This window comes from Enoplosus armatus, chromosome 9 (genome assembly GCF_043641665.1).
Source record: "Enoplosus armatus isolate fEnoArm2 chromosome 9, fEnoArm2.hap1, whole genome shotgun sequence".
Lineage (NCBI taxonomy): Eukaryota > Metazoa > Chordata > Actinopteri > Centrarchiformes > Enoplosidae > Enoplosus > Enoplosus armatus.
This window is the reverse complement of record NC_092188.1, coordinates 10,312,272-10,335,549: the sequence shown is the minus strand read 5'-3', so window position 1 is coordinate 10,335,549 and position 23,278 is coordinate 10,312,272. Positions and strand designations below refer to the sequence as shown.

Here is a 23,278-nt window from a genome sequence, read left to right as displayed (position 1 = left end):
GCTTCATAAAATATGATTCTCTTTAATTAATGCCAGTGGTGCTGTGTTTCCTTCCAATTCTTTTGTCACAATCGCGATTATAAATAAGGGGCTTTGAGATTGTTTGTGCAGTGTGGGCATGTGTGTATATTTTTTCTCTCGTGACAGTATTTTTCATACAAGCCATTACCCAGTCAGAACTCCTTCAAAGTAAATTTATGGAGAGCTCAAAGAGTAGTTTCTTTGGCATTCTGACAGGCAGTCCTCTGCCAAAGTGTGTGTGTGTGCGTATTTGTGTGTGTGTGCATGCTTGCTTGCATATATTTCTCAGAGGTTTCTCGGTTCTTGTCAGACTTTTGCTTTGATCTGGCCAGAGCTGACCTAACATAATCCACTTCTTTCACCCTCAAAGAGAGAGCAACACACCTAACACTCTGCCTCAACTCTCAACCTCAACCAACAACGGCCAAGTCCGAATCACCTGACCATCTCTGTTTTCTACTACAACAAACAGATGTGTTTTTGCTGATCAGAACAGAATTTGACCCTGATGCAGCTCTCTGGGAAGTCATCCATAGACCCGTGTTGAATGATATTTGCACTGGTAGCCTTTGTTTTTTGTTTTGTTTTGTTGTGTTTGTTTTTTTTTAACCTTCATGAACAGAGTTCATTATATCAGGAATAGATGGAGTCAAATGGGGTTGCAAATGCAGAAAGATATATAAAACTTTCATCGTCCTTTGTGGAATATCTCTTATCTGGCTCTCAAAGCTACTTTTAAATTTATTCGCAAATGCAACTTGTTTCTTTAAAATGCTGCTCAACCAAGCATGACAAAACATCTAAACAGTACCTGACACATGATATTCTGCAAGAGTGTTGATGGGGATATTAAATATGTTTTGTTCTGCTCCCCGTGCGCCCGCGATCTGCTAATTAGCCATGCTTTGTCAGTGTGATGGGCTAATGGCTAATTGCATTGTGAGGCCTCTGTGTGTACATGCAGTAATGACTTAACGCTCTAATAAGATTGAGTTACAGGCAGTTGGATCATGGTGTCCCCAAACACTGATCTGAGGTCAGTGTTATGCTTTTCTCTCTAATGGCTATGATGGGAGAGTGGAGGGGATAAACTGATCCCTGATCTCCCATGTGGGATTTCCATCACTCGCATTGTGTTCTGTCGTTTATCTCAGAGCTGGGTGCAGTTAGATGCCAGTCAGTTTTTATGGATATCAGATACAGGAATACAATTTTTATTTGATTACACATACATTATATCTAGTGAATGCTGTCCAACTATGCTTTTATGTTGAAGTTGTAAAATATGTATGGTCTGGATCGGTCAGTTGATAAATATCTGCACCCAATACAGTTATCTATTTACTCCTGCCTTCTCCCACCTGCTCCACTTCCCTCCTCCCTCCCTGCAACAGCAGCTCCCAGTGCTCAGTCACTTCTGTTCCAACTCCATGTTCACACACATACACAGGCATTCACTCACTTACAGTATAGTGACACACACACTCGTGAACGGTGTGTGGGAATGGAAGGAGTGTGCTGCGTCCCTGCTGAGGTGCAGCAGATTGATCCTGTACTGATCTGCCACCGGGTCCCTGGGGATTTGTAACGCATGTCTGCGGTGCAGGGCTTAACACCTTCTCTCACTCTCTTTCTGTCTTTGTCTCTCTCTCTCATTCTCTCTCTCTCCAGCAACACCAGCGTCGTCTCTTGCTATGCAGTGCAGTGGCCCTTGCGCTCCCGCACCTCTCACCCTCCATCTCTCTCAGTATTCTGCCAATAACAGGTTCCCTTCGTCTCTCTGTTTTGATTTTCTTTCAATTCTGTTTCCTCTGACTGACTCTGTCATTTCATTTATTCTCTGCTCTAGTCTATCTCTGGTTATCCCGTCCTTAAAATCATTCTGTCCTCCCTGTGGATTTCCCTTTCTACTGCATTTTATTGATAATTTGTATTGTAATTGATATGTTTGTAGAAATATCTATATATCTGTATCTACTGAATAACTATATCTCTATCTATGTTTGTCTACACACTATACTCACACGTACAGTACATGTGGAAGGAGAGTGCTGTTTCTCTTTCATCATGTGTGCAGTGCCGCAGGGTTCTACAACTCATCGGCTTGATCTCTGAAGTTGAAAAAAAAAACACCCGAGCACCCTTTCATCTCATGCTTTTTTTTCTCCAGCTACACAGCCAATCTCTCGCTTTCTCCATTTTCACATGAGCCATGCTGGGCCACGACCAGGGACAAATGAGCTAACTGACCCACAGCTTAGTTTGTGTTTATGTGTGTGTGTGCGTGTGAGAGAGAGAATATGTACACAAACGTGTGTCTTTTGTTTCTGTTGCATGTGTGTCTCTTGTGTGTTAACATGTTCTAATGCTTTTTATCATTCCAACCAGTAGCAGTTGTGACAATATGTGGCTATTTGATTAGTTGTAATGGTAATGAACACGGAGTATATATACACAATAATGCAAATACCATTTTTAATGCAAATTTGTCCCCTTAATTCACCAGGATCTCTGTGGATGTTTAAACTCAAGCTATTATGCATACTGAAGCAGCTTTTCTCTTATTGTACTGCATTATGCTGAAACTGGTCCAGAAAAGGTGAATATTACAACAAATATTGTTTAGATTACCACAAAAAAGATGTTGACTAGTGGTGTAACTAACGCTGATTATCTATCGATTATTATCTATGGATTATGTCGAGTATTTTCTCAATTAATCGTTTTTCTATAAAAGTCAGAAAGCAGTGAAAAAATGCCCAGTACAATTTACCAAGGTGACATCTTAAAAGTTCGTCGTTTCTCCAACCAACAGTCCAAAACTCATAGATATGAAACAGAGGAAAGCAGAAAACACTTTTGAGTTGCTGGAGTCAGAGAATATTTGGCATTTTTGCTTGAAAAATGAAGTAAATTAAAGTAAATGCTGATTAATTTTCTGTGAATCAATTAATGGAGTAATCAGTTCAGCTCTAATGTAGATATCAGGTGTGCATACTATATTGTATAGTGTATTTTTAAGTCATGTGTTTTGTCTCTATTGTCAGAATATATAGTGGAAAGAATGATTAGCTTTGTGTGCTAACAGTCCTTAAGATGGAGCAGTAACATTAACAGAAACATGAGTTTGCTGGATGCTGTGGCCAATATGTTTGCCACCACATCTAGGACACAATAATTATTCATACTATATCCTTGTTTGCCTCTGTGTGTGTGTGTGTGTGTGTGTGTGTGTGTGTGTGTGTGTGTGTGCCAGTGCATGTGTGTAATGCCACCTACCCAAAGGGAATTCATCCTAGAAAACTAGGATGAAGATTAAGATATCCTCAGACATTACCTTGTTCTCCCCTCGCCTCATTATCCGGTCGCCCCTCTTACCCTGATTCTCCTGCCCTCCTGCTTTCATCCTTCCCCTTGAGCACATTTTGTTCACAACCTTCCCTTCCTGCCTGTAGCAGTAAGAAAGGTTTTGCAGCCTACAGCTGAGGCTTTGAGTCCTTGTTAGTATTTTGCACATACTGTGAATAGTAATACGTTTTAGCTCACATGCCGGTTTCTGCTCATGTTAGTAGATGATCTATTGGCTTGGCCACGGTCCCAAACTCATTATACTCAAACTCAACCTCAGTGGGCCGCGGGTCTGCCAAACACAAATATTTTATCTATCTAGGTACACAAATAACACATGCAAAGACAACACCAAATTCTGTTGTTATGTAAAAAGAAAGAAAGATTTATGAAATCATGAAATATTGAGATGTTATTTGTAAAGCTGCTCTAATCAATGTTTTGATATTAATAATGGATCACATGACATACTTGTATGTGAAAAGGGGGGGTGCACTTGTAGTAAGGAGCAGTTCCCCTCAGCTCTATGGAGCGTTTTAGTGTCTTTCAGCTCATTGTTTTGGGTTTTATGGCCCGCAATTTAACTGTTGATTCCCTCTCACCACTCTCATAGTGTAGTGTGCAGTTGCAGCAGGCAAGTTTCTAAACTGTAAGCTGGACGCTGCCTGCTCAGCACCAAACAACAGACATAGTTAACAACTACCTGGTGAACTTAGTGGAGCATCTAGCAGCTAAAGAGACGGATATTTCTGGTTTGATAGACACCAAAACAGAGATAAAAAGAAAGTGAATATCTGACTTATTTTCATCTGGTGGCCAGAAACACGACTCCAAGTAAATGTTCCTCCATTACTGTTGAATGTGTAAATAGGCAACTGTTTACTAACATGATAATGTTGCCAGTGAGTAGAAAATCTGTTATTGCAAGTTTAAAGTTTCCCTCAAGACGGACCAAAAACATTTTTGAGTCAAATCTTTCTACACAATGTGCCAGCTTGTACAAGCAAACAGTAGGATTTACATATTCCCCCACATGCACTGTACAATATATAAATACAGTTTGAAACCATAGTGAGAGGCAAGCAGTATACCAGAGCAACATACCAGAAGATAGTGGTGCTAAAGAAAATGGGATTGTATGCAGTGGGTTATTGACGCATGGGCCATAAACATAATTCATGACACTAAACTGGTTTAATGTATAAAGAGTTGTAAAGACATCATCACAAGTGAAAGGCTTTACAAACCAGTGTTATATTCGATAGATTAATATATGACTATATAGATTAACTCCTCCTCAGATTCTTAGGCCTCAGACCACTCTTAGATGTTTGGGTGTCCCTCCTGAGCCATCCACAAACCAAAATCCATGACTTTTTCTAATAGATTTAATTTAATTTACTCAACTGCTTCATTTGTCTGTATGGTTTTCCATTTCATCAGTATTTGTTGTTGCAATGAGAGGCAGGTCAGCAGTAAAATAAATATGGAGAGCAGGCTTATTTGCTTCAGTTGCTTGAGTTTGTAGGCCATGTTGATGGGCCCTAGTCGCCTGCCAAATGTCTCATCTGACTGGCGTGGAGGTTTGTTGCTCTCTTCCAAAAACACAGCGGACCACTCTTCATTAAAAAAGCAAATAGAAGCACACCCCAACAGAAAACCAATACAGGCAAACTGAGCCAATTGGTTCTGAAGAGACAAATTTAACAGGCAGATATGATTACCTCAGACACCATTTCTCCCCCGATTCCACAAACAACAGTTAGGCAAGTCAATTTACCTTAATTTCATTGGAGGAGAAAGCCAGCCTGCCAGCCAGCCAGCCAGCCAGTCAGCCAGGTTGAAGCCGGTGCTTGATGCGAGTGAGCACTCGTTAGACGATAATGGATGCGTGTAATTGGTGAAGTGCTGATTGCTCCCCCCAAAAAAGATTCCATCGGAGGAGAATTTTCTGTTTCATTAAGCCATGGTCAGAAATAATAAGATAGCCATCTGTAGACTGAGAAAGAAAAAAGAGAGGGGGGGCTGGGGTATGGAAAGGGCTCGTGATCAGACAGCTTCCAGTACTGTCATATAAAAGTGATAATTGTAAAGATGGTAGACAGATTGTGGTTTGGGGGGGTGTCTTCTTCATTGATCTATCCTCTTTTTTCTGTTGTCAGGTGTCATCTCTATATTTCCTTTCATCTTCACTTCTATCTGTGTTTTATGTCATTTTCGAGCTGCTCTTAATCATGCTCGCCGAATCTGTGTGTTTTTCATTCTGCCGTGTGTTTGTGTGTGTGTGTGTGTGTGTGTGTGTACATCTTCTCGGTTTACAGCCTTAATGTATCATTGCCTGGCTGTACACTGAGTCACTTTTATGGGCCGGGATCAAACACTGTAAAGCATGCTCCGATAGGTATGCAAACGTACGCTGATACAGACACTTTAGAGCCACAAGTGCTTACTCATCACACTGCATGGAGAGGAAGCATTGTGAGAGGTTTATGTGCTTTGTTTTTCAATGCCCTGATTACTGAGGAGTGCATGGTCTACAGCTCATATTTTTGTGCCCCCCCCCCCCCCCCCTCACTGTGAGGACATCTTCCTCATTTATTTGTGACAACAGAACAAGAACATGACTCATCCAAGATAAGACCGATGAAGAGTGTGAGTCTTATGGGCCAGAAAATGAAGACTGTAATGGCAGTTCTGTGGAGGAAGGTCTGATGGAGGTTTGTGTGAAGAAAAGCCCCCTATCATTTCCAATCAGCTGATAGTTCTGCATGACTAATGCTGAAATGACATATATCATTGTCAGATAGGGCATGTTCACACAGATGTTTTTTTTTTTTTTTTTAACACGCACACATAATAATGACAGCCTCAAACACACACACACACTTATGCACACTAGCTCACTCTTATCTTGCTGCCTGACACCATTTTGCTCTCTAACAATCTTGCTAATTATAATTGTTAATTAATTCTCTGCCAGTGTCCTCATCAGGAGACTAATAACCTACATTTCCATTAATTAGACCTTCAACCCTTCGCTCCCTCTCTCAGTCTCTCCGTCCCACTCCAATCCACCCCTTGTCCCCTGCCTGCCTGCATCCCTGCTCCTGCCTGCTGCTTCCTTCTCCCAAGATTGTCCACAGGACCACGTGCACACATGGAGTGTGATTAATTTTGTGTGTGTGTGTGTGTGTATGTGTGCGTGTGCGTGTGCGTGTGTGTGTGTGTGTGTGTGTGTGTGCTTGTATTACTCACATTGCAGGGAAAAACATTTGTTCACACAGTCTCTTTATGGGGACTCAACAAAAAGCTGGTCCCCACAAGGGAAACCGTGTTTTAGCGTTAAAGGAATAGTTTGACATTTTGGGAAAATGGGCTTATTCATGTTCTTGCCGAGAGTTAGATGGTAAGATTGATATCATTCTTGCGTCTCTATGGTAAATATGAAGCTGGAGCCAGCAGCTAGTTAGCTTAGCTTAGCATAAAGACTATAAACAGGGGCAAAAAGTTGGCCTGGCTCTGTCTGAATGTAAAAAAACGAAATCCGTCTACCGGCACCCCTGAAGCCTAATAATTAACACGTTATAGAAGTCCAAGTCTCTGCTGGTTGCCTGGCAACTGGTCCTGGCCAAGAAGTAGTTATAATCTGTGAGCTTTAGAGGTGCTTTTTGTCACCTTCGGACGGAGCCAGGTTAGCTGTTTTCCCCCTGTTTCCAGTCTTTATGCTAAGCTAAGCTAACCATCTGCTGGCTCCAGCTACAGACGTGAGAGCGGTATCAATTTTCTCATCTGACTCAGCAAGAGAGTGTATCCCCCAAAAATGTTGAACAATTCCTTTAAGACTTGCTTTGTGCTTCATGAGTGAATGCAAGTCAATACAATGTCCTCCTAATTGACAAAACAAGTTTCTGTGTGTGTGTGTCCTTGACAGTATGTGGACAAACAGCCCCTGTCTCTTGGAAACTACCCTTCCCATCAGGCTTAGCTGACCTGGTTTCAGTGCACAGTGGAGCAGTGTTATCATGCCACCACTTGCTCTGATCTCAGAACAAATTTAAAATGTGGTGAACATGCTGTTAACTGCACTGTTGCAGAGTTGTTTATTTTACAGGCCTGTTGATCCATCAGTCATCTGGATCTGCAGCAAACACCATGACTTTTAACAGTTTATTTCCAGTTTTATCTGTGCTTAACTATCCATTTCTTTCTCCACATCTGAGGCTCTCTGCTCTTTTCTTCCAGACTGGATACTGTCTTCTCTCTCTCTCCTCTCCCTTTCCTCTCTCCGTCTGGCACTAGAGGAAGCGAGGGACAGTTGGCGCTCGCTTGTCCATACTGTATTGGTGGTGGCAAAATGGCAGCTTCTGTCTCATCCGTCCTCCTTCCTCTACCTCCCTCACCCTCTCCTGAGAGAAGTAACCCAGATTTCAAAATGAATTGCTGCCTATTCCCCTCAATCTCTCTCTCTCTCTCTCTCTCTCTCTCTCTCTCTCTCTCTCTCTCTCTCTACCTCTTCCTCCATCTCTCACTTTCTCTCTCTCCATCTCTCGTCCTCTTCTTAGTAAAAAGAGAATCAATCTTGGAAAGAGAATACCACCTCTCTATCTCAGCCTCCTCCTCACCCTGCCTCTGGGTTAACGGATATATACCACTTCACTCCTCTATCTTTGGTTCCTAGAAAGCTTGAATCTCTCAAAAGGCTTGTTTCCTTCTCTTTTTGTTGTAATAGGTTTTTCTTTTTTTTGGGCTGAATCTTTTCTACTTGCCACACCACTGCTTCTCTTGGTTTTTCGGTCTTTTCTTCCCGTCTCTCTCTCTTTTTTTTTTTTGGAGGTGACCAGCTACAGGTGTGACACCTTAGCCTTTCTTTTGAAGTGAGCCAAACGCAGAGAAGAGAGGGGGAGAGGAAGAGAAGAAAGCTGTCCTTTAGTCGAGCCCTTCCTCCAAAATCACCACCAATTCAGGTATTGTGTCTTTATCATCTTCGCTGTATGGGTCTGTGCACATTTTTAGAACATATTTTTTTCTTCCTTTCATTATTGTACTAATTTCTGAGTACTGTGCCATTTTTCCCACCATTCCTCTTTCACCCTTTTGATTGATTTGCTCCTGCTTCTTTGCTGAGACACCATCATTTCATCACATTTTTCTTTCGTTTTCTTTGCTATGGGCTTATTTATTTATTTATTAATTAAATCTCTGTTGGTGTTTCATTTATCATTTAGTAGCGTGCAACTCTTGCACCACAATCTCTCCAGCTAATGTTTGCCGTTTTGCACTTTTTCCAGCACATCTCATTCCCTATAGACGTATACATATTATTCTGGTCCAAACTTTACTTCAGAAATGGGACTAATTGCTAATAAGGGCAGGCAGGAAGTCAAGAGAGGATACAGGCTCTAATATTGGAGCAGGTGGTGGGGGTGTTGTTGACATGGCAACAGGAGGTACAGTTGACATGACGACCAGGGGGTGGGGGGGGGGGGGTGTAGTCATAGCTGCCAGGGAGATGGAGATATAAGGGGTACAGAGGGAGGGAGATGTAGGTAGCATGGACAGGCTGTATGTGGGACACACGCTGAGTTGCACTAATCGTTTAGTGTCTCAGAGTCTCTTAAGAGAGTTCTGTCTCCGTATGTGAATTAACCTCCCTGTCTCCCTCATTACACCTCTCTTTTCTCTTTCACTGTCGTACCTGTCGCTTTCCCCGGGCTCCACCCATCTTCTTCTGCACTTCCGGCCCATTCATCGCTTCTCGATCTTTCTCTCCATCACGTCACTCCGTCACTGCTCCCTACCCTACATCCCATGTGCCATTAATACAACTTCTGTCTCAACCATGACCCATTACACTTTCCATCCCTCCTCCCCTCCTCCCTCTCCCATGTTCAAGGTCTTTCGCCTGTACAACTCTATACCCTCCTTACTGACACTCATCATCCATTCCCCCTTCTCCCTCCCTCTCTCCTCTTTCTACTGTATCCTCTAGGCATCATGTCTACCCCGGTCTCCCCTTCCCCCTCCCTCTCCCCGTTGACACTGGCCTCCCCTATATCAACACCCTCCCCTGGAGCCTCCCCTCTGCCCTCGCCCCTCTCCCCTCCACCCAGGGTGCCTGTATTCCAGAGGAAAGGAGCGCTCAAACACAAGAGGATTGTCGAGGTGAAAGACCATCAGTTCACAGCCCGCTTCTTCAAACAGCCCACCTTCTGCAGCCACTGCACCGACTTCATCTGGTAACACACACATAAACACACACACAGCTGCACATTTACACAGAAACCAACACGGCAGTTCATAAACCGCCTCCTCAGGCATCCCACTACTCCATCTGACTCTCACTTTCTTTGCACTTTTTCTTTCTTTCACCAGATCCAGCTGCCTGCTGGAGAAACAGCCTACACTCTGTAGCCACCACACTGACCTGATCTGATCACATAACCTCACCTCCACACTGCAGCCCACACAATACAGGAATCACTTTAGGAACTTCATGCACTCACACACATGCAGATACACATAGAGATAAACCCAGTGTACACACAATTAGGCCACAGTTTCTCTCACTGTGAATGTTTGCACACAGAGTTACAGTAGCAGTGTAGGAGGGATTATTCAGATCTTAAACTGGTATTTTATCGATTTAGCATGTCACTTCCATAAAGTTGGTGGACCCACAAAGGACAGATTAAAACAAAAAACCCTGGATCCTGCATTCCCATAATGCAACTCAGTAGCGGCTTTCATTAGGTCCCGCCATCATTGGGGTTATTTTTCAGACTTTGGAAAGCCTCCAGAGCCACAAAAGACTTTATGGAACTGTTTTCGCAGGCTGAGTAAATCTCCTCGTAACAAGAAAACTGAATGTGTACAATCGGTGGAGTGCACCTTGTGTGAATGACGCAACATAAAAAAGGCGTCATCTCCAGATTACTCTAAAAGTGCAGATTTTAAATAAAGTATAAGCAGTAAAATGAGAGTACTAAATCTAAAATGTAATCTGTTTTACAGTGTTTGATTTTTAATGTGTTAATAGACCTCTGACATGCAGGCACATGGGTACAGTATTCATGTAAATGTGTCTTCTATATAGACAGCCGTGCAGTGAGCTTGTTCTGTCCAGTAAAGCCTTGTCGTTGTGTGTGTGTGTGTGTGTGTGTGTGTGTGTGTGTGTGTGTTTGGACATATGGTGGGGGTGTATGTCGGATGCAGGGCGGTGCATGTGCCAGCAGCCTCTGGGTAGCTTTCAGGACATTCCTCCAAGTGGCTGCCGTCTTGGCCGCAGTAGCAGCACTTAGCTCAGGGTGAAAACTATTTTCCATCGCACAGGATGTCAATCTGCAGAGATTGGTAGATTAATTAAAGACTAAGAAAATATCTAATTTTGAAATGCAAAAACAATCTCAAGGGATTGTACATGACAAAGCTAATTAAATTATCAACTGAGTGAAATTGACAAAGTGACATTGGTGTCACAGTTGAATCTTTTGTGTTGGAGTCAATAACTCTCATACGTTGAAAACATTGGTTCTAACACGTAATAAGACCAGACAATGATGCACTTCAAACTGATCTATGGACAGATCCAACAGGCCTTCTTCAGAGCAGACATTTTGACTGGTCATACTAAGAAAAGCACAGCTGTTACTACAAGATTAACGATGGCTCTGTCCCATTCAAGTGTCCCAGTAAGTCAGCAGTGTGACAGTGAGCCAGCATGCACAATACCAGGACCCTGACACTGAAGCAGCTAAATGGAACTCAGCCGTCATTTTATTATTAATTGCTGTGTTTTCCTACTGTGACATGTCAAAATGTCTTCAGTGAAAAAGGCCTATTGCATCACTATGTCCAGGGTTTTTTTTCCCCTTTTTTAAATTTTATTTACATTTATTTTTATTAAGTCATGTCTAATTTGTAATTAATACTATACAGTCCAGAATGTTTGAATGAGTATTCTGGTCAGTTTTATAGGGTATTTCTGACATTTTTTATGGCACCTTTTTATTTAATGGCATGTGTTGGAGAGGTTTTTCAAAGCATCATTAAATTTAAAATGCAGTGAATTCCCTCTGATACCTGGCCAGCAAAGCAACACTGTCGACTCTCTCCAAACCCATACCTGGTTCTCTAATGCTCTCTGCTGGTCAAAAAGCAGAACTGGCCTCATACGCTGCAGACCGAGACTTCACTTGAATGCTGATCAAGGATCAGATTACCCTCTGCAACCCCATCTTTAATTATTACTCAGCCAGATGGTGAACTGATTTTAGATCAGTGATTATGGTCAGTTTCCTATGAACCCCTGGGCCTCTCCAGTATGATTGTGGAGAAGCTCTCGGCAGTGTCTTGTTCGTCTGCCTTTCTAAACCTCCTAATCAAAACTTGATTCACAGCAGGCAAGCCGCTGAGTGGACTCTTTAGTCAATCAATGGCTTTAATTATTCAATTAATTATTCAATTAAAGCTCTAAGGAGACACTGGAAACTAGCCACCACCGCAGTTCTGGAAACAGAGGAATTGTATTTATGTGTATGTGTGACAATAATTGACACTGCTCTGCTTGGCCTGGTCAACGGTGTGGCTTTGAGAGGAAAGACATTCAGACTTCGCACTTTGTTTATCACGTTGGTAGTCCCAGCTAGTGGACAGAGTCAAATTGTGCCTGCATGTTGGTTGGTCTTACAGGATGGAATAATGCAACAGCCCTATCTCTGTCTTGGCAGCATTATCTATACTCTTTTGGCTGAGAAACAGTCTCAGAAGCAAAACATTTCACCTTAAAGAGGGTGAGAGAAGATTGCATTTGTGTCTTAATCCTTGTGCCTTTTTCACTCAGGGGCATCGGCAAACAGGGATTCCAATGTCAAGGTAAAGGCAAACCCAGTGTTATTGTCTTTTTCTGCAGAATTTAATCTTCTTAGATGATTTTCTCAGTGTGACCGATTAATTTTTGAGGATATTTTTTCTCTCTCTTTCCTCTAGTTTGCAGTTTCGTGGTCCACAAAAGATGTCACGAGTTTGTGACCTTCACTTGTCCCGGCTCGGTGGCGGGCCCCAAACCAGATGTGAGCAGCACTTTAATCTTCACTTTCTTGTTTTCCATTTTAGTTTTCAACGTTTATGCCGTCATCGTCATGTTTAGCTCATTGCCGGTAACACGAGTGCACGATTCATCCGTCAATCCATACATCCTTGTCCCATCTGCACTCATGTCATGTCATCCTACAAGGCCTCTGAGATGCAGGCAGTTGGAGATAGAGATTGGGGGAGACACAGGTGGAGGGTGGGAGGGACTGATAAGAGGGAGAATTACAGGGGGAGAAAGCAACAGACTGCTCAGTCGTCCTCTCAGTGGCATTTTGAGGATTTCAGTGAGATTTGTCTTTTCCTCACATTTTTTTCTGCCAGCCACATAAACTGACTCGGAAATGAGGTCACGGGGAACATGTGGATGTGTGTGTGTGTGTGTGTGTGTGTGTGTGTGTGTGTGTGTGTGTGTGTGTGTGTGTGTGAAAAAGGATGAGAGAGTAAAAGGTACACACACACACGGGGAAAGAGGAGGTGTTTTTAAATAGCGGCTCAGAGGGACGAGGGAGGGAAAACAGTTTGGGAGAAGGTGGTGTATGGAGAGCGGTGGTGGTGGGGTCTGATGAGCTGAAGAGAGATAAAAATGATTCATCCTTGTCTGCACAGTATACACACACACACACACACACACACACACACACACACACACACACACACACACAGCCTTGCCTAGATGCACTCTCATTTATATGTCCTCTCCCAGTGGAGAAATCTAATTGGCTTGTCCATGAATACCCCACTCAACATCTCTCCACTAATCATACTCTGCATGTATGTGTGTAAATGTGTGTGTGAACGCACATTTACACATTTCCATGGTCACTCTGTGGGTGTGTGTGTGTGTGTGTGTGTGTGTGTGCGTGTGTGTGTGTCTATGTGTGTGTGTGTTAGTTCTCAATGCAGACTGTTTCTGTTGTATTTCAGGACCTGAAGAGTCGACACGCGTTTAAGGTCCAGACTTACTCCAGTCCCACCTTCTGCGACCACTGCGGCTCGCTGCTGTACGGCCTCATACACCAGGGCATGAAGTGTGCCTGTGAGTTTCACCACATTTAACAGTGTAATAAATCTGTGTGTGTGTTCTTGTTGTGAATATAAAAATCTTTTCACACAGGCACGTTATTGGGACTCACCTCCCAGTTGGGGAAAAAAAGATGCCGCGACAAAATTAGCTTCCAAAATTCAGAGCTGGAATTTGTGTTTAGGGTGTTTTGGGAAATACGCTTATTCATTTTCTTACTGAGAGTTAGATGTGGAGATTGGCAACCAGCAGAGACTCCAGGAAGTGATTATGCATCTGGCTAAGAAATAGCATAACCCCCTGTAAAACCACAAATTTTGTTACCTCTCAGACTGAGACTAGCCAGCTGTTTCCTTCTTATCTATCGATACTGTTCTTGGCACCTGTGTTTGTTCATACTTGTGCATCTTTGTCCTGTGAGGTTGTGACATGAACGTCCATCGACGGTGTGAGACCAGTGTTCCCAGTCTCTGTGGCCAAGACCATACAGAGAAGAGAGGGAGGATCCACCTGACTATCAGAGGAGAGAAGGAGGATGTCTATGTCACAGGTGAAAGGACCCGCTGGATCATGGGAAATGTTGTTTTAAAACAAAAAGTAGGATTACACAAGTATTGAAGGATTTCTCTCTCTGCGCTTTATATAATTCTACTTTCTCTCCAGTGCGGGAGGCCCGGAACCTGATGCCTATGGATCCAAATGGCCTGTCAGACCCGTATGTTAAACTGAAATTGATTCCAGACCCAAAGAGCCACAGCAAACAGAAGACCAAGACCATCCGCTCAACACTCAATCCCGTCTGGAATGAGAGTTTCACCTTGTGAGTCCTTGTGAACTTAGTGCAAAAATGTGCTTCAGGTAAAATAGGATGTCCCAGAAATTGGAATTACAGTCAAAAAATGATCCTTCAAGACAAAGAATAGAGGGTTGATGGTCCCTGAATATATGCAACTTATTGTACATCACCAGTGTTAAAATCTCACCCTTTACTACCTTAATCTTTGCATTTTTCTGATGTCCAGTTGAACATGTTAGGTTGCTTTAGAAACCTGGAAAATAAGCAAAAAGCATTTTCTTCTGTGTCTTTTTTTTGTTTGTTGCATTGTTGTGTTGCTTACACAGTGAGCTAACTCTCCCTGGTGGTTTTTGTGTTTGTCTCTCCAGCTCAGTGCGCGGTCACCAGTGGGACAGGCGACTGTCTGTGGAGGTATGGGACTGGGACCGCACGTCTAGGAACGATTTCATGGGAGCGCTGTCTTTTGGAGTGAGTGAGATCTTCAGGCGTCCCATCAGTGGCTGGTTCAAACTGCTGGCCCAAGATGAGGGAGAGTACTACAACATCCCTGTGCCGGACCCAGACCTGCAGGTAGGAAACTTGCTCCAGTACGAACACAAACGTCATCGTTTGGTCCTCATGGGGAACAAAAAGCAACACGGAGATATTTATACCTGTATTCTCCAGAGTGGAGCAACCCTTTATTTTTTTACCGTACTAATGACCATCTATCTTAAAGCCGTGGCATAACCTTATTCAGCTTATAATTACCTACATCTAATAAACAACAGCTGCCACTGCTCTCACTGGGTCAGGATCTTGAACTGTCCCTTGGCTTACAATTCTATTTGGGACAAAAAAACACAGAAGATTTATGCCTGGTGTTGTAGTTAAATAATTAGATAATAAATTATCCCCCTCCCTTCCCTGTTACACTGTGTCTCCACCAGGGTGCAGGATTGTTCTGCCTGACTGTAATCCAAAACTGGGGGTAAGAAGGTGTCTGGTGTTCAGGTTGTGTGTGTGTGTGTGTGTGCTGGACTGCATCCAACCATTCATCTCTCAATCCTCCCACTACAATTCTCCAGGAGCCTCAGCCAGACGCCATAACACCGTCTCTGCCTCAAGCAATACCCGTCCCGCTGTCTGAAGCGTTCCCTGCGGCCATGTCCCCAACCCCTGTACCGTCCGGTCCACCTGTCCACACCCCAGGCCCTGCCAAAGTCAAAGTGGGCATCCACGACTTCAACTTCCTCATGGTGCTCGGCAAAGGCAGCTTTGGCAAGGTAAACACAGCCGCCATTGAGATGAAATGTCATCTTTTCTGCACACAATCAGCACCTCTGATCCAACAGCTGTAAGTGATATGAAAGAGGCCATTCATGCTTAAAACAACAAAGATTATTCCTGGCTTTAAATGTTTTCTTCTATTGATGGACTTGACCTTCAAGTGGCATTTCATACAGCAGCTCCTGGGCAGAGCAAGGTAGAATTTCTTTGTGAAAAGAAACCCTTTCTTACTCACATGCTCATTGTCTCTCCTACTACTGCCAAATGATTCATTTAACCCTTAGCTTCTTTAGTGCTGTCAGCAGTCGTGAGCTGAGGCTGGCTGGCTTCCTACATGCCACACAGGCAGTCAGTCCTCCTGAAGGTGTTCATTTCAAGGGAGCCTCTGCTCTCTCATTTTCTCTTTAATTCCCCAGTAGATGAGCCATAATGAAGAGACTGGAGTTTTGAGTCCTTCTTCCTCCTCTGAAATCCCCCTGTGTTGTTTCATAACTGTCAGAGGAGAGTCTACAGAGGACAGGAGAAATAGACTCGACTTACGTAAGATGTGAGAAAAAAAAAAAAACGACCCAAGAAAGGAGAGACAGACCCCGGGGCTGCTGAGAGAGGGGAAGTGAGCGAGAGACAGACAGAGATAGAGAGAAAGAGGGAAGGATTACTGTGCTGCAGAAAGTGACAAAATGACCAAAAGAAAATGGGATAACAAGAGTGGAAGAGAAGAGAAAGTACATGTAACTGTGTTAGTAAGATTTGTAATATTCTGAAGGGTGACAAGTCCCATTTTTATGTGAGTTAGTTTGAGACCACGGGGAAGAGCAGGAGACACGATCACAGAGGACGGCAGGATTTCTCTCAGTGACTGGCAGTTCATCGATAGCACACACACACACACACACACACACACACACACGGCCTTCTTCACAAGCACCTTTGTGTGGTCACATTGATTTCTGAAAAATGAAACCGTGTAATTTTCTGTACTATTTGAAAGTAAAATGAGATCCTTTATCCCCACCAGCCAGTGACCATTACAGCACAGCACAGCACTGCGGGTTGGCCAGATAATTTTCAACAGTGTTGTTGTCAGCACTTCCCCGTGCTCTTGACCGTATCTTCCCAGTGAACCACAGTAAAACCTCGGTCATGTGACTCTCATTGTAGAAAATTACAGCATCATTAGAGCAAACCCACCAGCAGCCAATTTCACAGGAGTGCGAAAATAGCCGCTGAATGTGTTTTTAATGTCTGATAAAAACACGAGAGCCTCTTCGCTTTTTCATTTATGACATTAACGTGTCTCGAAATCTTCAGGCGTAGAGCAGTTTTAATTAAACATTGCTTCAGTTATTTCACCTCGTCGGGGTAAATGTGTACAGTGCTGAACTCGCTTAAGCATCTGTCCACATGATGTAATAACTATTTTTCAATACTGGACATTTGAGTCCAGTATTGAAGGACAAGTACTAGCTTGGAATGACACTTAATTTCATGCACAAAATATTGTAAATGTGCCTCAAAAGCACATCATTTTACAGTATTAAAACAGCAGAACTAGTTTTCTCCCAACTGGAGCACCTTGTCACTCATAACACAATGACCTAAAAAATGTTCAGTACTGGCAGCATTACAGTACATGCATAATTCTGTCTAGAGTTACAAATGAAGTTTGAGTGAGAGATGCATTTGCGAATTTTAGGCACCGTTGAAATTGAATGCATTTTGTGTCAAAGCAATAAAAAATGAAGAAAGAAATCCTCCCTGGTTTGATGCACAGACTGCAACTGTGTGAGGATTTTAGAAAAAGTCAATTTGGAATTTGATTTAGTACTCATCATTCTCTTCTTTTCGCCATGTTGTCTATAAATAAACGTGTTTATTTATGGACCTCAGCAGTTTAAAGACATGCAGTAGCTCCTTTTAAATTCTTGGGATTGTTTTGTTGTTACAGTAACTTTCTCTGCACAGGTGCTGCTGGCAGAGGAGCGAGGCAGCGAGCGCCTGTTTGCCGTGAAAGTGTTGAAGAAAGACGTTCTCTTCCAGGACGAGGACACGGAGAGCGCCCTGGTGGAGAGGAGGGTTCTGGCGCTTTCCTCTCGCCCTCACTTCCTCACCTCGCTCTACTGCGCCTTCCAGACTGAGGTGTGTGTAGGTCTGTGTGCACGTGTGTGAAGGTGTACTGGGTCCTAAATGAACTACATAACCTTCATTAAATTGTCCATAAACCTGCCTGACATTTTGGCTGCTTAGTCCTCCCAGGAGTTGTTTTAGTCCAGGTTGGCTGACAATTTTGATTAATAAATTAAATAATTAGCTTGCTTTCTTTAACAAGGTCCTTGGTCCTGGAGGAGAGGTTTTAACAGATTGCTTTTTAATTTGGACAAGGGATGATTATGTATGGAGAGCGTGTGTGTGTGTGTGTGTGTGTGTGTGTGTGTGTGTGCGCGTGCGTGTGTTTTGTTTCTGCAGGATCGCCTGTATTATGTGATGGAATACGTCAACGGAGGAGACCTGATGTTCCACATTCAGATAGTTGGCAAGTTCAAAGAGCCTCATGCAGCGTATGTAGTAAAAAGCTCCTTTCTTGTACCTTTAATCTCAGTCCTCATCCACAGCGTCTCATTTCCTGCCTTTCTTTTATTCTCTGTTCCTTTACATACACTCTCATCTCTTAGCTTTGTTCATTATACCTGGTGACTCATAAAAAGTCATCAACTCAAGTACCTGCCCTCTTCACTGAGATTAGTGGGAGGAGAAAGTCGGGGGGGAACCCTGACTTTCTCCTCCCACTAATCTCATCTTTTCTTCTACATTTTCCCTCCCTCTGGCTGTTCATCTAATCAATAATCTTTGATCAATCATCTAAAACTAATTCGTGTTGCTCATTTCCAGCTCTCTTTCTTCATCTTCCTGCCTTTCATCTATTTGGTTTCTCTTCCTTTCATCACCCTCTTGAGCTCCACCCCCTCTCTCCTCTCTCAAAAACTTGGCCAATTTTCCAAAAGATAAAGCAACCAGTAGTGACCCCCCCTTCTCTCTCCCTCCAGGTTTTATGCAGCAGAGATAGCGGTCGGCCTTTTCTTCCTCCACAGCAAAGGCATCATCTACAGGTAGAGAAGTGGGCTGCTCATCTAACATGGCCTGGTTTTAGCACTGTCACTGCAGCACGCAGGCGTGACACAGATTTATCATGTCTTTTGTAGCTAATGACTGTTATAAAGATGTTATCTATCAAAATGATTCATACCTGTTTGATCTATCTCCGTCTGTCTCAGGGATCTGAAGCTGGATAATGTGCTGCTTGACAGCGAGGGCCACATAAAGATAGCTGACTTCGGGATGTGCAGGGAGGGCATGTTCGAGGGCGACACCACGCGCACCTTCTGCGGCACCCCCGACTACATCGCCCCTGAGGTACGCCGCCCCCTGCCCTCACTTCATGGTCCAGACTCTTGAACTTCCTCTCATTTGTTCCCTAGATCCCTCATTTCCCCTCCTTTCACCCCCATCTTCCCCTCTTCATTTGCTTGACCTGTTTTGCAGTGCTGTGAGTTGGCGAGTTGCTTCGCTGCAGCTCCTCTCATCCCCTCCGTCCTCTCTGACCTTGTCAGCATTTTTGAATAATTAACTTCACATGATTCAATTAGCAGCAGTGTGTGCTTGTGCTATAAGAATGTCGCATAGAAATCGTGATTGCCCTTCAGAGACCTTGTATTACCAGTTTGGCCTTTATTTTACTTCAATTGACAAGTGTAACTTAAGGTGATAAACTCCCCTGAGAGTGACATCATTGTGATTTCATCGATGATGATGATGATGATGCAAATTTTCAGCCTGAAAACAGAGCGGAGGTGGTTTTGCTTGACACCCTTTAGAAATGCAAAATATCATAGCTGTATGCTGTATAATGTTTACCTTACAAATTGTTTGAAAAACAGTATGTATGTGTGGGTGTCTGTGTTAAGTCATCATAAACAAATTAAATTCATAAAAAGAGTGAAGGGGTGTCTGGTTTTTGGGCCCAGTAGAGAGAGAAAGAGAAGATGTGACTGTTGTGCACGTCTTTGATATTGTAAACCTTGCTATGGAACCCCTGGGTATTGACTCTCTTATGTAAACACCCATTGATTCTCCTGCATCTGCCATTTTGGAAGAGATACAATATACTGTATTTCCCCAGGGGCTGGGAATTGTTCCCTTGTGCTCTCCCCCCCTCTGCGTGCACACACACACACACACACACACACACACACCGGGTAAACAAACAAATGCACACACAAACAAACAAATCCAAAGTCATGTGTTGATTATGTCTGAGCTCATTCATACATTTACCCTCCCTAATGCCATACCTTCCCTCTCTCTCTGTCCCTGACAGCTGCATATCATCCGAGCAGCCGACTGCAACAACTGCGCTTCCTCTCGCTGTCCCTGTCTTCTTTTTACTTCCTTATCTCTGCACTGCCATTCTTCCCCTTTATCTCTCCTTTTTCTCCATCCTTTTCAGATTGTGGCATATCAGCCCTATGATAAAGCAGTAGACTGGTGGTCCTACGGAGTACTGCTGTATGAAATGCTGGCAGGACAGGTAACTCTTAATCCTAACAATAGACGCGTGTGCAGAGACACTTAAGCCTCCAGTGCTTGTCCTTTTGTAATCACTTCAAAAGACTTTCAAAAGAACTTTAATTTCAATATATTTGCTCGCAGGTCCTCATGGTTACTCTCTTTTATTTCTTCTCTCTGTGTCTTTTCCTTCCAGCCACCGTTTGATGGCATTGACGAGGAGGAGCTGTTTCAGTCCATCATGGAACAGTGTGTCTCGTACCCGAAGAGCCTCTCTCGTGAAGCTGTCGCTATCTGCAAGGGAGTAAGTCACCAGTCATTTTCTTCTTACTCATATAACTTTTAGCACACAGACGATTAAGATAAATGTAAAACTAAATTAAATTAAGTTATATCATATTACATTTCTAAAATTAATTATATTTAAATAATGTACGAAAATTCTGCAAAGCTTAACCATGCACATTGTTAATTACTTAAATACACTTCATGCCGAAAGTTGGACGAGAGGATTGATACCATTCTCAAATTTGTCTGTTGAATGTGATGCTAGAGCCAGCTGCCATTAGCTTAGCTTAGCATAAAGACTGGAAACAGGGGGAAACAGATAGCCTGGCTGAAGGTAATGCATTAATCCACACTTTATATCTTGGTTGTTTAACTTCTACTACTTCTCCTTCCTGGCCGGGCACAGTGACTTCCTGAAGTCTTGATGACAGGAAATACTCCCACACATAAACTCCCTTAAGACCACAACTTCTCATTTTTACACGTTTTTTGTACGAATTAAACAAACGAGATGTAATGTGTTAATTAGTCAGCTTTATTACCATTTTGTGTTACCTTTGTACAGAGCCAGGCTGGCTGTTTCCCCCTGTTTCCATTCTTTATGTTAAGTTAAGCTAACTGGCTGCTGGCTGCAGCTTCATAATTAGCATACAGACATGAAATTGGTATCAATCTTCTCACCTAACTCTCAGCAAGAAAGAAAATTAGTGTATGTCCAAAAACATTGAACTATTTATTTAAAGTGCACACACAATCAATGTGAATTCATATGTAAATCAGAAAAATTAAATGACATACTACATTTAAGATACATTTTAATTAAATTTAAAGATACAACAATGCTTACCATGCACATTGTTGACGTATTTGATGAAAACAGAAAATAAGCAGAAATAATTTACCTGTATCCCATGATTACCATAATATTTTCCCATTCCTTTTCCATTTTTTCCCTCCTTTTCGTCTTCTTATACCCAAGCTCCTGACAAAGCACCCGGCCAAGCGTCTGGGTGGAGGAGAGGATGCCGAGAGAGAGATCAGGGAGCATCCGTTCTTCCGCTGGCTTGACTGGGACCGTCTGGAGAGACTGGAGATCCAGGCGCCCTTCAAACCCAGAACTGTCAGTTGAACAGATGGACTACAGACTCTACAGACTTGTTTTCTTTCTTTCTTTCTTTCTTTCTTTCTTTCTCGTCACTCTCCTCTGTGCTCCCCCTCTCTCCTTCTTTCTCTCTGTCTCTCCGAGGACACTTTTAGGGAATTGAAGCTGTCACTTTCTTCCATCTGTCTCCTCTCTCTCAAACTCCCACGCTATCCCTCATTTCCCTGCATGCTTCCTCTCTCAGCCGTCCACACTGTGTTGGCCATTTCATCCCCTCTTCTTTTCTCTGTTCAAATGGCTCCGTCCCTCCCTCCCTCTGTCCCATTCCCCCTCTCTTTTCTCTCTTTCATCACCTCTGCTGTTTCCCAGAGATGGGCTTTGAGTGCTCAGGAACAGACAGTCCAGTCATAACAGACAGGACCCTCTGACCTTGGGGTCCTTCCTACTCCTCCCATATGCAAATGTATGTCATCATTAGCCTGCCACACGCTAGTTTGCAGCCCCACTGGCCAATGGTGAGGTGCACCTTGAGTGAGCTGAGTATGCTCTGGGGTTAGAGGCCAGGCCCATTAGTTAAATGAGATTCATATCATCCAGCAGAAAGGTTGTCATACGATGTTAAGGAGCAGGAAAAGAGACGTGAGCAGCTTTCTTCCTACAGTAGGTGTGGTAGAGAGCTCCTTAGAGAGAAAAGGAGGGTGTGGGTGAGAAAAAGAGATGCGGAGGTGGAATCTTTTTATAATTTCACTTTTCTTATATTGTGTCTTTTTTCTGGAGGAAGATGATGGTGTGTATACAATCAGCATTAGCCACAATGTGTGAATATGCATGTTAATCTTCTCTTCTTCTTCATCAGGGTGGGAAAAAAGGTGAAAACTTTGACAAGTTCTTCACAGCGGCTCCGTCAGCGCTCACTCCCTCTGACCCGGATATACTAGCAGCGATGAACCAGGAAGACTTCCTGGGTTTCTCCTTCCTAAACCCAGACTTTGCCCCCTCGCCTCTCACCGCTGTTTGAAAATGGCTCCCAAACCTGCTCCAACAAGTGTACCCAAACTTCCCTGTTACCCCCCCATAGTAGTTTTATAACAAAGAATTTGAACATGAGAACTAGCAGTATTAAAGACACCTCTCATAACCAAATTCTCACGTTTACATGAAAATGCCAAGACACCTTTATATTCATGCACTCTCTTTGATGTATGTATTTTATCTTGATAGTCACAGAATATGTTGCAGCAATGCAAACAAAGCCAGTAATCTACTGTAGATTTCCATCTTAGAGTTTTTTTGTAAGACATCCCTTAACTTGACATAAGAGTACTGTAGTGTGAACCTGATAAATTAATCTCTTTGCATGCAATGTTTTTAGAATGAATTGCTCTGACACACTAGTTTTCTATAGCGTAGATTATCAAAGAAAATATACCTGTATAACCTTAAAACCAGTTTATTTCAAACTTCATCCATGACTTTAATTAGAATCATCTTGTGTGGTGAGAAGCCGTGTTTTACAAAACAATTACATTTCCAAGTTTCCAGGTTTTTCCACATGTAGCTATACAGGCCACATAGTACAAGTCAAACATAAACAAGTCACTTCACTGCATTTATACACAGTACAGTAATTCAGCATCAGAAGCACTATGATGAGTCTTTCTAAATATCTATCTCACTCTATTTGTGTGTGTGAGTGTTTGACTATGACGCAAACTGAGTGAGCAGCCTTTTTTTGTTTTGTATTAGACTGGCATCCTGTGGAAGAGCTCAGTCAGGTTCC

At 43.0% G+C, this 23,278-nt stretch overlaps 1 protein-coding gene across 2 annotated transcripts; it reads left to right on the top strand.

The window, feature by feature from the left end:
* Nucleotides 1-9,363: 9,363 nt before the first annotated feature.
* Nucleotides 9,364-22,516, top strand: prkcg (protein kinase C, gamma). 2 transcript variants are annotated; one of them, XM_070912631.1, is made up of 16 exons: nucleotides 9,364-9,605; nucleotides 12,209-12,240; nucleotides 12,355-12,437; nucleotides 13,384-13,495; nucleotides 13,902-14,030; nucleotides 14,144-14,300; nucleotides 14,645-14,846; nucleotides 15,347-15,541; nucleotides 17,511-17,684; nucleotides 18,012-18,103; nucleotides 18,590-18,652; nucleotides 18,818-18,956; nucleotides 20,050-20,130; nucleotides 20,305-20,412; nucleotides 21,376-21,516; nucleotides 22,355-22,516. In XM_070912631.1, the coding sequence occupies exons 1-16, from the start codon at nucleotides 9,364-9,366 to the stop codon at nucleotides 22,514-22,516; spliced, it is 2,112 nt and encodes a 703-aa protein (XP_070768732.1). The 2 variants fall into 2 exon arrangements, with proteins under 2 accessions (XP_070768732.1, XP_070768730.1); XM_070912629.1 differs by having other exon boundaries at nucleotides 15,344-15,541.
* The last annotated feature ends 762 nt before the right edge of the window (nucleotides 22,517-23,278 follow it).